Source organism: Bidens hawaiensis, unplaced genomic scaffold, assembly GCF_021521415.1.
Source record: "Bidens hawaiensis isolate Kalapana, Puna unplaced genomic scaffold, B.hawaiensis_p1.1 tig00022871_1, whole genome shotgun sequence".
In the NCBI taxonomy this organism is placed as follows: Eukaryota; Viridiplantae; Streptophyta; class Magnoliopsida; order Asterales; family Asteraceae; genus Bidens; species Bidens hawaiensis.
The window spans coordinates 316,882-330,571 of NW_027493566.1; the positions used below are offsets into that span (position 1 = coordinate 316,882).

Sequence of the window (13,690 nt, forward strand, 5' to 3'; positions counted from 1 at the left end):
CAACTATTCAAATGAAAAATGCTAATAGTAAGTTAAGTTGCCAAAAACACTATTGCTTCCGCTTAAAGTACCTGACATGCAACTGCAACTTCGTAGCCCGTTTCCAAAACCAAACTTACTATCTACTTTTACCGTCGGGTTCAGCATACTTGGTCGCTAAATCCACAAAACGCTTCACATTCTTCGGCTCACGTGACTTAAATTCAAGAATTCTTCAGTTTCACATGCCATCGGAAACCAGGCATGAATGAATCGCCCAGGTTTATGTTTGAGTAAACTGCGGTTTTAGTCCAATAGTTTCAAATTTGCGATTTTCGTCCATGTGGTTTCATTTCACGTGCAATTAAACCCGAATTCATTAACCATGTTAAGTATGGTCGTTAAACCCATCAACGTACCCTTCACGTGATGGGCAATTTTGTCCCTATTTCCCCCAAATACACCCCAGCCCCTCACGTGAAAGGGGCTTGCAATTTACGAATGGGGTTTATTTGGGGAGAAAAAAGAGAAAAATGTCCCTCACGTGAGGGGCACGCTGATAGGTTTAATGACCAGACTTAACGGGGTTAATGAATTCGTGTTTAATTGCAAGTGAAATGAAACCATAGGGATGAAAATCGCAAAAAAACGTAAATTTGGACAAACCATAAGGACGAAAACCACAGTTCACTCTTTATGTTTTTATGTTTATCTCTTTATAATACTTGGAAATACATTATTTGAAAAATTACCTCAAAACGTTGCCTCGAGTGATTCATCCCACACGTCTGCACTACCATTAGATGCATCTTCAGCATCTTCCTCCATTGAGAGCCTAATATACTCCCGATGTGCAAACCGGTCCCACTCTGTTAACGTTGGATTCTCACGCTCCTGTTTTATAAAGAAAATATTAATATAATTTCTCAACAGAAATTAGTTCAAATATTTATATAAATAAACCGACAATTAGTGATCATGCATGTACCTGACGTATGAGAAACGGATCGCGAGTTTCAAAGGCCATGAATTTGTTAAGGTTAAAAAGAATATTGAAAACACTGCCAGCAAGTTTGCTTCCTTTCAAGTCATGCAGGGTAAAATATCCCTCATCCTACATTCAAAAATGTGAAAAATATATTAATAATCATCTAAAAAACGGAAAAGTAAAAAATGAAAATGAAATTATTACCTTTGGGCCAATCATGTCAACAATCTGACATAATATGTCTTCAAAAAGGACGGGCTCTTGGGCCATACATTCCATCCTATGTAATTGTTCTTCGTAAAAGAATTGCACTTCATTTCTTGTAATTACACCGTTTCCATCCAAATCTACACATTTAAACCTGAAAATACATTGTAAATCTTTTTTAAAAAAATTAGCTTATAGGTTCGTTTGGGTTAGCTAAAATTATAAACCGATTGTTTTGTCAAGCTTGTATCAAGCTATGTTTTAAATCAAACATACCAGTACACCAAACTAGGCTCTGATGATTTATCTTCTTCCGACAAAATAAAATAAACAAAATCTTCATATCCCATTTTCCCATCCACATTACTGGTGAATTTTCTCGGTACCTGATGCACATAAAACAAAATCAAAGAATTCAAACATTAAACAGACAAAAAAGTGAAAAACACACTTTTTATATCAAAAGCCAGTGATATTAGTTACAAACCTGTGAAAATATTCGGTCAACGATTCTGTATGTCAATGCATGATTACCATATCGTATAAGGTTCTCTTTATCGATCAAGAAATCATGATCCGTGTCCAGTTCCCAAAACTTGCAATAAATTACATAAAAATGCTCATACGAGAAATATCTGTAAAGGAAAAATAATATAAAATTATTAGAATTTTTTTATAAGCAAGTGTATAGGGGTGTAAACAAGCAAAGCCGCTCATTTGCTACTTGAGATCGGCTCACTAAAAGCTCAAATCGACCCAAACATTAACGAGCTTGAGCATAAAAATAAATAAACGAGCCCAAGCTTCACTTATTGCGCTAGAGCTGGCTCACAAGCCTGAAGACGTGTATATTTATATAAATCATACTTAACAAAGTAATATATATTTATATGACAATTATTATTATGCACAAGTTTATGATAAAAATAACTACATAAATATATGTATACAATATATAAAAATTATAACTAAAATATATACTTCAAATGTATATAAATTAAATAAATAAATAATTATGAAAAAAGCTGAGCTCGTGTTTGAAAAACCATTCACGATCCGAACTCGAGTTTTAGAAACAATGCAAGGGTCGACTCGCTTACACCCATACAAGTGTATATGAATTGTAAAAATTATTACTTTAGAACTTTGTTTATGTCCTCTTCTTCATCAGCGTGCAGCATTGCAGCAATTAAATTTCCTCGTTTTAGTTCCCGTAGGGTAAGACGAGCATCACCCGCTCTATTCATGTAGTAAAATATTCTGTATATCACCGTTTCAGCTGCCATCACAGCAAATGTAAATTAAATAAAACTAAAGCCATTAATAATAATAATAACAATAATAATAATAATAATAATAATAATAATAATAATAATAATAATAATTATAATAATAATAATAAACCAAACATACCATATCTCTCCTGAAATTCGGGCGTCCCCTGTAAGAACTCCAAACCTGAATGAGTTGCCAATAGTTCCCGGAGTACGGGTTTAAAATCCTCCTATTGCAGATGACATATTTGATGGTAAATCTTATGTTTGACTTCTGTGATCGAAATAGAAACTTACAAATCAAAATAGTCAAATACCTGAGTTAAATATTTCAAATCAGGCTGCTTCAATATTGTAAATATCTGAGTTGCAACATCTTTTATCAACATGTTACCATTGACCCAATAATCAACAAATGTATCCCTGCAAATAAAAAACCTCACTTGTAAAAAAGAAAAGCTTTTTATTAATAAAAACATACAGCTATATAAAAATACCTGGTCACAACACCGGTGTCAGCAACGTCAATCTTTTTAAAAAGGGCAGGGGAAAAGAAAGATGGCAGTTTGCAAATTTCCTTTGTAAGCAGTTTGAATTCTACAAATTAGGTCAAAATTAGCCCGTTCAAAGTCAAACTACACGTTAACCATTTGTATTCCACAAAAAATGATGAAATGCATATCTCACCGTGCAATTGTAGTCCATCCGTGTGACCGTAGAAAAACTGGTTAGTTCTAAACAAGCATCGTTCTTTTAATTCATTAGGAGGCGGACGACCATTTTGAAAGTAAAACTGCAATAAATAAACATGCTTCGATAAAAATAACTAAATAGTGTATATATATATTATGTTACTAGCTTTAGAAACCCGTGTATTACACGGGATAAGATAATGTATAAATTACAATAAATAACTTAATACAAATAAAAATAATAATTAAGTGTCTTTATATTATTTAATTTTTAAGACTTATTAAACATAGAGCATTTATAAAATAAAATAAAATAAAATAAAATAATTTATTATAGTTTTCTTAGATGTCTCAAAAATTGAATGTTAGTGTATTATTTAAACATAAACTCTTTTATATACATTTTAATTTTAAAGAAAATATCTTTTATGACATGTAATTATTATATTAATATTTTTATATATTAAGTATGTTTACAATATAATTTATGACATTAATAATTCAATCAATGGAGATTAACCAATTAATACGGTATGTTGAATTTATAATCAATACTATATATTGAAAGATATTTTTTTTCCTTTTCCATCAATAGAAGATTATTGATTTTGGAGGGAATTTGATAGTGATAATTAATCTTAGAATGACATGTGTCCAGAATTATTTTCTTTTATTAGTATATAGGTAGATATATAAACTTTATAATTGAAATTTCTATAAAAAATGTATACAATTTAATTGATAAATAATAAACTCGCTCAAGCTTAAGAAATAGAAACATAGCTTAAGATTTTGAAATAAAGCTCGAAATGAGCCGAGCTCAAGCTCAAGCTCTCATAAGTCAAACGAGCTGAGCTCGAGCCTAGTTGAGCTCAGGCTTGGCTTGGCTCGGAGCTCGTTTACACACCTAATACTCACAGTAAAAAAAAATTCAATTATTGGCATAGTAAAACAAAGTTACTAATTTAAGAACTGACCTGAGGTATCAACTCTTTGACTGGTTCACTTATTACTTTTAACGGAGAACCTAGTACAGACGGGCCCGTCCTCTGTTTTGTGATACGTGGAGAACCGGATGATGAACTTCTTGGCGAAAGTGGAGGCGCACTGCCAGCTGGAAACATAGAAGGTATTGGACTCCCGCAAGAAGCTTTTGGGCTGGAAACCGATCCAGATACATTTAATGGAATGCCCGCTTTAACATTGTTAAACAAAGATTTCACCTATTTTCAGACAAAAAAATACCATAAATAATCCGATAGCAATATTAATAGTCTATATTAATACGTAGCAATTATTACATGTATTGTTTGTTTGTTTGTTTAGGCTATGTGTAGTGGAGGGGCTACAAAATGGGGCGTTTTGCGCCATCTGGCGCCCAGTCAGCAAATGAGAGGTTTTTGTTTTTGGGGTGTAATGGTGTTGTAGCCCTATATATACATACATACATACATACATACATATATATATATATATATCACACACATACATATATAATAATAATAATAATAAAAGAAACACACTACGCAAGCGAGAAACACCCCCCCCCTTTATCGCCCCACAAATCGCCGGGGGGGGGGGGGGGGTTGCCGCCCAAAAACTTCGCCCACTACGTTTAGCCTTATAACCTTATTGTTTTCTGTTTAACATCTTATTTCACAATGTAATTGTGTCAATTCATGTGACATAAAGGTGGATTGTACTTCAAGAAACCAATAAAGTGTATCAAGATTCAAACTTTACCAGCTTATTATAGCTATACTATACATATCATATCACATTTAACCAACATAACAACAAAAACTAACAAATGATCATAACATTAAATTCATTAATAACACAATAATAATAATTACCAAAAGAGTGGTTTCGGGTAGCGAAAGCCATTGCTGAAACAACTTCTCTGCAACAACAGGATTCGACTTAATCGCCAACGGAGACACTTCATTCAGCTGCAACAAATCCGGGTCAAGAAAACCCGAATCCCCATTATAATCCACATCCATCTTTATTACTCAAATCAACCACCCTCAATCAATCATCCAGATCTCAAATTGAAACCCTAGTAATCAATCAATCAAACCAAAATAAAAAAAAAACCCACTTCAATTCAATCAATTCCGTACACGTTCGTGTGTTCAAAATCCAATCAATCGCATTGGGTCCACGTTTCGAATCAAGAAAGTCATAAAGTTTGAATCTTTTTGCAAATCTTGAATTGGGTTATAAAGATCGGTGGATGTAATTTTTTAAATGATTTAAAGAATGCAAGATTCTGTATAAAATGGGTATGAATGATAAGCACCTGAAGTGGGTGATGAAGAAGAAGAAGAAGAAGAAGAAAAGAAAGAAAGAAACCAAGATTCATAAAAATCAAGACTTTATATTTAAAACATATATGATATATATTGATTGATATGACCCATGTTTATTTTTTGGGTACTTTTAAGTCTTATCCAACATTTTCATGGTATGAATATTTATAGATTTAGAAAGTGTAAATGATTGAAATGGTTTGGTATGTGTAACTTATATTTATAGTTTGTAGGCTAATAGATTAAGATAACACCTTTATGTGTTATTAAGAGATTATGTAAATAGCAAAAAAGATTAATAAATTCAGACAAGACCATATATAAAAATAGTAAAGATGAGTTTTGGACTCAAAACATAAATGGAAGTGGTATGAATGGCAAAAGAAATCGAAATCAAAACCGCCGGTAAATATAAAACTTGAAAATTTTAAGATGAGTTTCATATACAGTATTAATATTAAAAGAATAATGTTTGTTGGACAAGTATGGAATCTTGTAATGTTTGTTGATTACCTGAACTTATTCATCTGAATAAAAAATTGTATGTACCAATATGTTATATTATTTAAAAAAAAATAGAATAAATAGTATGTTGAAGTTGTTAAAATTGTAGAATTGTTAGAAGTGTGGTTAATATGAGTTTAAGATCGAGTTTTAGAAGTATATATCCTAACAGGCAAATTTAATCACATAAGACCATAAACAGGTTAAGTTGCGTGTAACCAACGGCAATGATTAATGGGTATTCGACTGGTGTGAGCATGGATACGGGAATTGTGAATTATCAAACTCCTCGATACTTGGCCCGTTAACATCCCTTGGGAGTTGCCTAGCTTGCAAGCTCGCTCAAACAGTCACACATACATGTTCGGATTGGTTCTTCTGAAATAACCATGAGATCGAATCGAATAAAAAAGTGTGGACCTTAAGTTATGCATGTGTGTAAGCAGTAAGTATGTACAGCTTTATGTGTTGTGGTGCATGTGAAGCATTTAGCTTTAACCTGAGAAGTAACATGTAGCATACTTAAGATGCCCATGAATAATGGAGGATCTTGTGATTTATAAAGTCTAAATATGGTATAAGGGGCGGCCTGTCACATTGTCATATGCTCATCTTTTATGTTGAGCATGTGAAGCAAAAATTTTAACTTTTAATACACACTTTTTATATAAACTTAACATGCCCTAATAAATATTTGGATGGTTCAGTTTAAAAATATTTCAAGAACCAAATTAGTCGAATTAAATTATAATTCAACTAGGGTTTTACCCGGCGCATTGCGCCAGGCAGGTTGGTAAAATTCAAGTGTCATCGGTCCCGTGTTGAGGCGATAAGTCGACTCGAATTCAATCGATTTCGGTGTCGTGCGTTAGGATATCGGAACTAAAACCTAAACATAAAACAAAAAAAATATATAAAACTAAGGTGGACTAATGGGTGGTATCGGTCTAGTAAAACCCGACCATTGGAAAGACCCCGAGTGTTCTTGATCTCAGGCGTTGAGACGATGAGTGTACGCAAATTCGACCGGTTTCCGTAACGTTCATTACGGTACCATAGCTAAAAGAAAAAAAAACATTGGCATTTGGTTGGTTTCGTTACGTGCGTTACGGTACCAGATTTAAAAGAAAATGCTGTAAGTCTACATGAATTCGGTTAGTTTCCGTGACGTTCGTTAGGATACCGGAAAAAAGTGTCATTCAATCAGTTTTTGTTACGGTAATAGAGCGAAAAAACTAATAATATATATATATACTGAGGTGCACGAATCGGTGGTGTCCATCGGTAAACTTGGACGTTGATAAAACTCGAGTGTTGTGGGTCCCGGTTGTTGAGTCGATGAGTTTAGGCGGAATCTGTCGGTTTCTATCATGTTTGTTACGGTACCGGAAGTCAATTCAAACAAAAAACAACAAAATTGACGTTGGGTCGGCTTCCGTTATTTCGCTACGACACTAGAACTAAAAACAATAAAAAAGAAAAAGAAAAAAAAGGAACTAAAAAAAAACAATTGATAAGTATGGAGCGGCACCAAACTTATCAATTGTTATATATAATAATAATTGGCTCGGTTATAATCTGTAACCGTTTAATGCAACAATACATATGTGCTGCAAATTGTAACCGTTTGTATCACATCTAACTAAGGCGGTGATAGTCGCTACACTGTCTCACTAATCTTATTTGATTCTGAATCTTGTATTTGACTTTACTCGGAAGTCTTCACTCACCCGGGCAATAAAAACCAGATCTTTAAGTCATAGTAGACAAAATAAATTTTAAAACCGTCCGAACCAATTATCAATCTGACTTCGCGGTCGGTTTTTCTTTTATTTTCGGTCAGTCGGCTTCAAAATCCTCAAACCATAATGAACAGTTAGGCTTGCAGTTGTATAAAACCGGACCGAACCGTGAAATTTTTACTGTATACAATATATTGCGTTAATCTCTCTTAAGCTTGTAATAGAAAAGATGAGCTTAGCAGCAGATGGAGATCCATCGTCTAGTCTACTCCATGAGTTCGAGTCTATTCTCGATTCCGATCCTTTAATGTAAGTACTCAATTCAATTAGGGCTAATTTTACCCCCAATTTATTTGAATTTAGGGCAAATTCTCCCAATTTATACGGTGATTAGTGAAAGTCTTATTCAATATGCAGAAACTGATAGCTTACAAATAACTAATTATTACTGTACACTTTTTGAACTAGACTAATTAGGGGTGTGCAAGAAACCGAAACAAAAACCGACGATTTGGTTTGATGTTTTTGTAAAAACCAAACGAACGGTTCTGTTTTGGTTTTGCGTGTAATAAAAACTGAAAAAACCGAACCGAACCGAATTCCTAAATTTTTGTTTTTTATATTTTATATTAAGTAATTTATAAGAATTAATAAATATGTAACTCAAATATTTTTGTTCAAATGTATAATAGTTTATTATTTTACAATTAACAAATTATTTATACCTAAATTCATTATTTTTTGCCAACTTTTTTTCGGCCTAAAATTTTCAAGCTCAAATGACGAAAACCGAAAAAACTGAAACCGAACCGAAACCAAAATAACCGAAACCGAACGGTTTCAAAAACTCCAAAAACCGAAGTTTTGTTTTCGGTTTGGTTTTAGCCGAAAACCGCACCGAACCACACCACGCACACCCCTAAGACTAATTAATATAACTCTACTTCATGTAAAGTTATTTGTACGTTTAGGAGGTTAATTTTATTTGTACTGGGGACCCCACCGCTACATTAATAAGTAGAAAGAAAGCATAACTTGATCGAATTTTTATCTGTAACCAGTGATGAAGTGGGATTCGTTCATCCGAGTCAGTTTGCTGCCATAAGTGACATGCCAGATGATAGCATTAGGTCAAAATCAGAATCATCAGAAGCTGATATGGCTTTCTGGTGTAAAGATCACAAGTTGGGCATCTCTACGCACGTTATCCATCCGTTGTATAATGCTGCTAAACACGCGTTTATGTCTTCACTAAATCAGTATAAAATGTTGACTGATTTACACGGGACGAAAGTGGTGTTGGATACCGAAAGTGAAGTAATGAAGAATAGCAGGACGGTTTTGCTGATGAGTTGTGATTTTGGAACCGCGTGGAATTGCAGGTATTTGTGTTTTTTATAATATTCAAGAATTTTTTTGAATCAAGATGGTCTGTAAATATGTTCTGTTTTAAATGGGTTGATAATACTTTGCAGGATGGAAGTTGTTTCAAAGAAGCAAGACGTTATGTTATATTTTGATGAGCTAAAGTTATCATCTTTGGTTCTTTCGTATTCACCAAAAAGTGAGCGAGCTTGGAGCCATAGGTGGGAAGGTAGCTCCTCTATTGGAATAAATATTTTCTGGTTCAAAATAATATTTTTTACTTCCAGTTATCTTTATCTAATGAAATCTTGTTGCTTGATGAATTTTTGTAGTGTCTGTATTTAGGTTCAATGTGTTTTGATATTATTATTGTTCATGGATTATAGTATAATGCACTCAGGGTTTTATATAAGTTTGTGAGTTTATAACAGGCGATGGGTGATTAAGATGATAGCTGACAAGTATACAAATCTTGAAGAAGTTTTAAAAAGCGAATCTGAATTAGCCAAAAGAATAGCCGAGGTTAAATTTCATTTTGGCAATTTTTGATGTTTATATGTTGAACTTGTTTCGATTCATCTTATCTATCATGGACTAGATGGCCCAGTCATCACTTCCTGATTCTGTTGACTTTAATTTGCAGAAGTCAAAGATGAACTATCGTGCATGGAATCATCGTTGCTGGTTAGTTTCTTACATGACCAAAAGTCAGGTGTGAACTTAACACTTCTTTGTCTATTAATATCTCTTTTTTTATGTTTTTTGTTTATAATGATTTTGTGAGTGTTGATAGGTTTTTCTTGGTTCTTTTTCAGATAATTGATGAGTTAACTAATAATCGAGATTGGGCTAGATTACATGTTGCTGATAACTCTTGCTTTCACTATCGAACGGTAAGTTTAAGTTTCAATTATCGATGACTGTTTATGCATTTATTTTAGATTTATTTTTGGTTTGAGTGACTGAAAATTTAACTGATTGGGCAGCGGTTGATGAGCAGGACGCTAGAAGATTCATGGTATAAACAAGAATTAAAAGAAAGCCCGTCACATAATACCGAAGTACATCAACTTTGGAAGGTTTGCGGCTGTCATATTCATAATTCCATGAATCTATTGCATCTATAAATCATTAACAATTTGTACAATAACAGGAAGAGCTGATCTGGAGTGAAACATTAATCAAGCGTTACATAGGAAGAGAGGTATGTACATCTGTTTTCCATTCTTTTGTTATCATTTAACAAAGTTTGACTAATTTGACTTAATAATAAATGAGGTATATGTTTTTGTGTTTCAGGCACTATGGCTTTATCGCCGTTTTCTCTCAGTTTTCTGGATTAAACATTTTGCAGCTCGTATGGGTGGGACCCATGTTGATTTATTTTTGGATAATGAATTACTACTCTTTCGCTCGTGTACAATTATTCCGGATAATGTTTTTGAGGATTATGAATCACAAGCAAAGTTTGCAGCTACTAATATAGTGTGGTTGATCAAGGTGACATCAACTTTCTTTAACTTTCATTATGTGTAAAAATGTCAAAATGGGTTCGTGTTGAAACGGGCCAAATCAAGTCGGTTTGGGTTTGGTTGACCTATTCGTATTGACCCATTTATATGTAAAGGGGGTTAAAAATTGTCACTTATAAGGTCATATATTTGTTTGTTTTATTAGCAAATGGATGAACTTAAAAGTGTGGATATTCAAGAAAAATTGGGGGAAGAAATTGAAGAAGTTTTGAAGAAGGTATGCCCTGATAAAGCTTTTCTTTGGGATCTTGTGAGGATAAAAAGTTAAAAGTTTAGTAAATTCGTTTGTGGTACTTTTAGTTTTGTTAACTGTAATGTGAATTTGTTTATTATTTATCTTGGATTAAATGTAAAGTAAATTTGTTTGACCCGTTAAGTTGTTATTAGACTAATTTGACCTGTTCGACCCATTTGAGGAGTTTCTTTTTCGCTATCCAACCCGGTTTTTAGAGCTAAAGAGCTCATCTGCTTGTGAAGTGAGTTTTTTAAACATAGCACAATAGCACCTGATCATTTATTTAAATCTATTTTAAAATGATATAAAAAAATTATAACATGAGTAAAAAAATATCTCAACATAAAAGATATACCGAACTTATACAAATTAATTACCCTCTATAAATTTATAAACTAAAAAAGTTGAACTGCAGTTTTCATCCCTGTAGTTTGTTTAAATTTGCTATTTTAGTCCAGAAGTTAAAAAACTTGCTACTTCCATCCTTACAGTTTCATTTACATTGCAATTTCCATCCTCACCGAGTCACCGATATATTTTGGACTAAAATAGTAGTTTTTAACAAACCATATGAACGATAATTGCAATGAAAATGAAACATAAAAACGGAAATAACAAGTTTTAAACTTTTAAACTAAAATAGTAAATTTAAACAAACCACGTAAGCTAAAACCGCAGTCCTCTTTCTTTTTTAAATAAGGAATCTGACACGTGGTAATTTTAAAGTGAGCAAAAGTGGAGCCAAAGTGCAGCTTGACCTGATCTGACCCGACCCGCATATTATTCCATTACACATCTTATCCACAAACTAGAAAACTTTATACCAAAATCCAAAATCATCATATCCTTCCAATCTTCCACACACAACCACAGCACAGTACACACTCTCTCTCTGCAACAACAATGAGAACCCCATGAATTCAAACCTCAAACCCAAAATCAAACAATGATTTCCACAGAATTCACACCAAACTTCTTCCCCTTCAACTCCCACCCAAAGCCCACTTCAACCCCTCATCACCATTACTCCATTATCACCTGCACAAACCCAAACCCTAACACAAACCCTAATCTCAAAACCTCATCAAGTTTCAAACTTTCCACCAATTTCAAGTCACCCCAGTTACAAACTCGCAGTTACAAAGAAACCCATTTCATGAAACTGTTAAACAGATCCTGCAAAGCAGGCAATTATGAAGAGTCACTTCATTTTCTTGAATTCATGGTTAGCAGAGGCTACAAGCCTGATGTCATTCTATGCACTAAGTTGATTAAGGGTTTTTTCAACACGAGGCGGGTCGAAAACGCGCTTAAGGTTCTTCAAATACTTGAGGCGTACGGTGAACCGGATGTGTTCGCTTACAATGCAGTGATCAGTGGGTTTTGTAAGTTGAATCAGATTGACTCGGCGAATCGAGTGTTGGATCGGATGAAGAATAATGGGTTTTCGCCGGATATTGTTACTTATAATATTTTGATTGGGAGTTTGTGTGATAGAGGGAAGTTAGGGTTAGCTATGGAGATGTTGGATCAGTTGTTGGAAGATGATTGTAATCCGACGGTGATCACGTATACGATATTGATCGAGGCGACGATTTTGGAAGGCGGGATTGATGAGGCGAGGAAGCTTTTGGATGAGATGTTGGATAGAGGGCTGCAACCTGATATGTATACATATAATGCTATCATTAGAGGGTTGTGTAGAGAAGGTATGATGGAAGAAGCTTTTGAATTCGTTCAAAGTTTACCGTCGAAAGGGTGTAAACCGGACGTGATATCGTATAATATATTGTTGCGAGCGTTGTTGAATCAGAGGCGATGGGGTGATGGGGAGAGGTTAATGGAAGAGATGTTTTCGAGAAAGTGTCAACCGAACGCGGTTACTTATAGTATTTTGATAACCTCGTTGTGCCGGGACGGGAAAGTCGATGAAGCTTTAAACATGTTGAAGATCATGGTGGAAAGTGGGGTTAGTCCTGATGCTTTTACTTTCGATCCGTTGATTTCGGCTTTTTGTCGAGAGGGCCGGCTCGATGTCGCTTTAAGTTTCTTGGATTACATGATATCGAGCGGGTGTCTACCCGATATAGTGAACTACAACACGGTTTTATCGGCTTTGTGTAAAAATGGGAATGCAAATGAAGCTATGCAGATATTTGAAAGATTAGGAGAAACAGGGTGTCCACCTGATGTGAGTACTTACAACACAATGTTAAGTGCTTTATGGTATAATAAAGAGAAAGAAAAGGCTTTGCATTTGGTTTTGGAAATGATAAGTAAAGGGATTGATCCGGATGAGATAACGTATAACGCGCTTATTTCGTGTTTATGTCGAGATGGGTTGGTAGACGAGGCGATCGGGTTGTTGGAAAGTATGGAGAATTACGGGTTTATGCCGACTGTTATAACTTATAATATTGTGCTGCTTGGATTGTGTAAAGCTCATAGAATTGATGATGCAATTAGTGTTTTGGAAGAAATGATCGAAAAGGGGTGTAAACCGAACCAAACGACTTATATTTTACTGGTGGAAGGGTTCGGGTTTTCTGGTAAACGGGCCGAGGCTTTGGATTTGGGTAATTTGTTGTTTAAAATGAGAGTTATTTCGGAAGATTCGGTCAAACGGTTGAAAAAGACTTTCCCATTGCAAGATTCTCAAGAATACTTTTAACTAAGAAGGTTTATATTGAAGAACAAGCAGAAATTAGGTAAAAAGCAATAAACTTTACCAGTTTTTGTGTATTAATTTGAGTAAAGGAAGTAGATATCAAGATTAATCTACTGAAATTAACATTCTTTTACATTTTCCCAAATCGAAAATGACAAATACGCATAAAAAATCTTTTATTTGTTCATG

General features: G+C 34.1%; 3 protein-coding genes across 3 annotated transcripts; 2 read left to right on the plus strand and 1 right to left on the minus strand.

Moving 5' to 3' along the window:
• Positions 1 to 732: 732 nt before the first annotated feature.
• LOC143566315 (serine/threonine protein phosphatase 2A regulatory subunit B''beta-like) lies at positions 733 to 5,622 on the minus strand. Its single transcript, XM_077053055.1, has 12 exons — positions 4,997 to 5,622; positions 4,118 to 4,363; positions 3,136 to 3,241; positions 2,946 to 3,045; positions 2,766 to 2,871; positions 2,588 to 2,678; positions 2,312 to 2,453; positions 1,662 to 1,809; positions 1,451 to 1,560; positions 1,172 to 1,328; positions 968 to 1,093; positions 733 to 873 (listed from the first exon to the last, which is right to left on the minus strand). The coding sequence occupies exons 1-12, from the start codon at positions 5,144 to 5,146 to the stop codon at positions 733 to 735; spliced, it is 1,623 nt and encodes a 540-aa protein (XP_076909170.1). The 5' UTR covers positions 5,147 to 5,622.
• Positions 5,623 to 7,941: 2,319 nt separating this feature from the next.
• On the plus strand, positions 7,942 to 11,000 carry LOC143566296 (uncharacterized). The gene is made up of 10 exons (XM_077053038.1): positions 7,942 to 8,010; positions 8,763 to 9,083; positions 9,177 to 9,287; positions 9,498 to 9,588; positions 9,710 to 9,778; positions 9,882 to 9,959; positions 10,053 to 10,145; positions 10,220 to 10,270; positions 10,366 to 10,566; positions 10,744 to 11,000. The coding sequence occupies exons 2-10, from the start codon at positions 8,812 to 8,814 to the stop codon at positions 10,864 to 10,866; spliced, it is 1,089 nt and encodes a 362-aa protein (XP_076909153.1). The 5' UTR covers positions 7,942 to 8,010; positions 8,763 to 8,811; the 3' UTR covers positions 10,867 to 11,000.
• Positions 11,001 to 11,633: 633 nt separating this feature from the next.
• Positions 11,634 to 13,689, plus strand: LOC143566316 (uncharacterized). Its single transcript, XM_077053056.1, has one exon. The coding sequence runs from the start codon at positions 11,780 to 11,782 to the stop codon at positions 13,502 to 13,504; it is 1,725 nt and encodes a 574-aa protein (XP_076909171.1). The 5' UTR covers positions 11,634 to 11,779; the 3' UTR covers positions 13,505 to 13,689.
• Position 13,690: the final 1 nt, after the last annotated feature.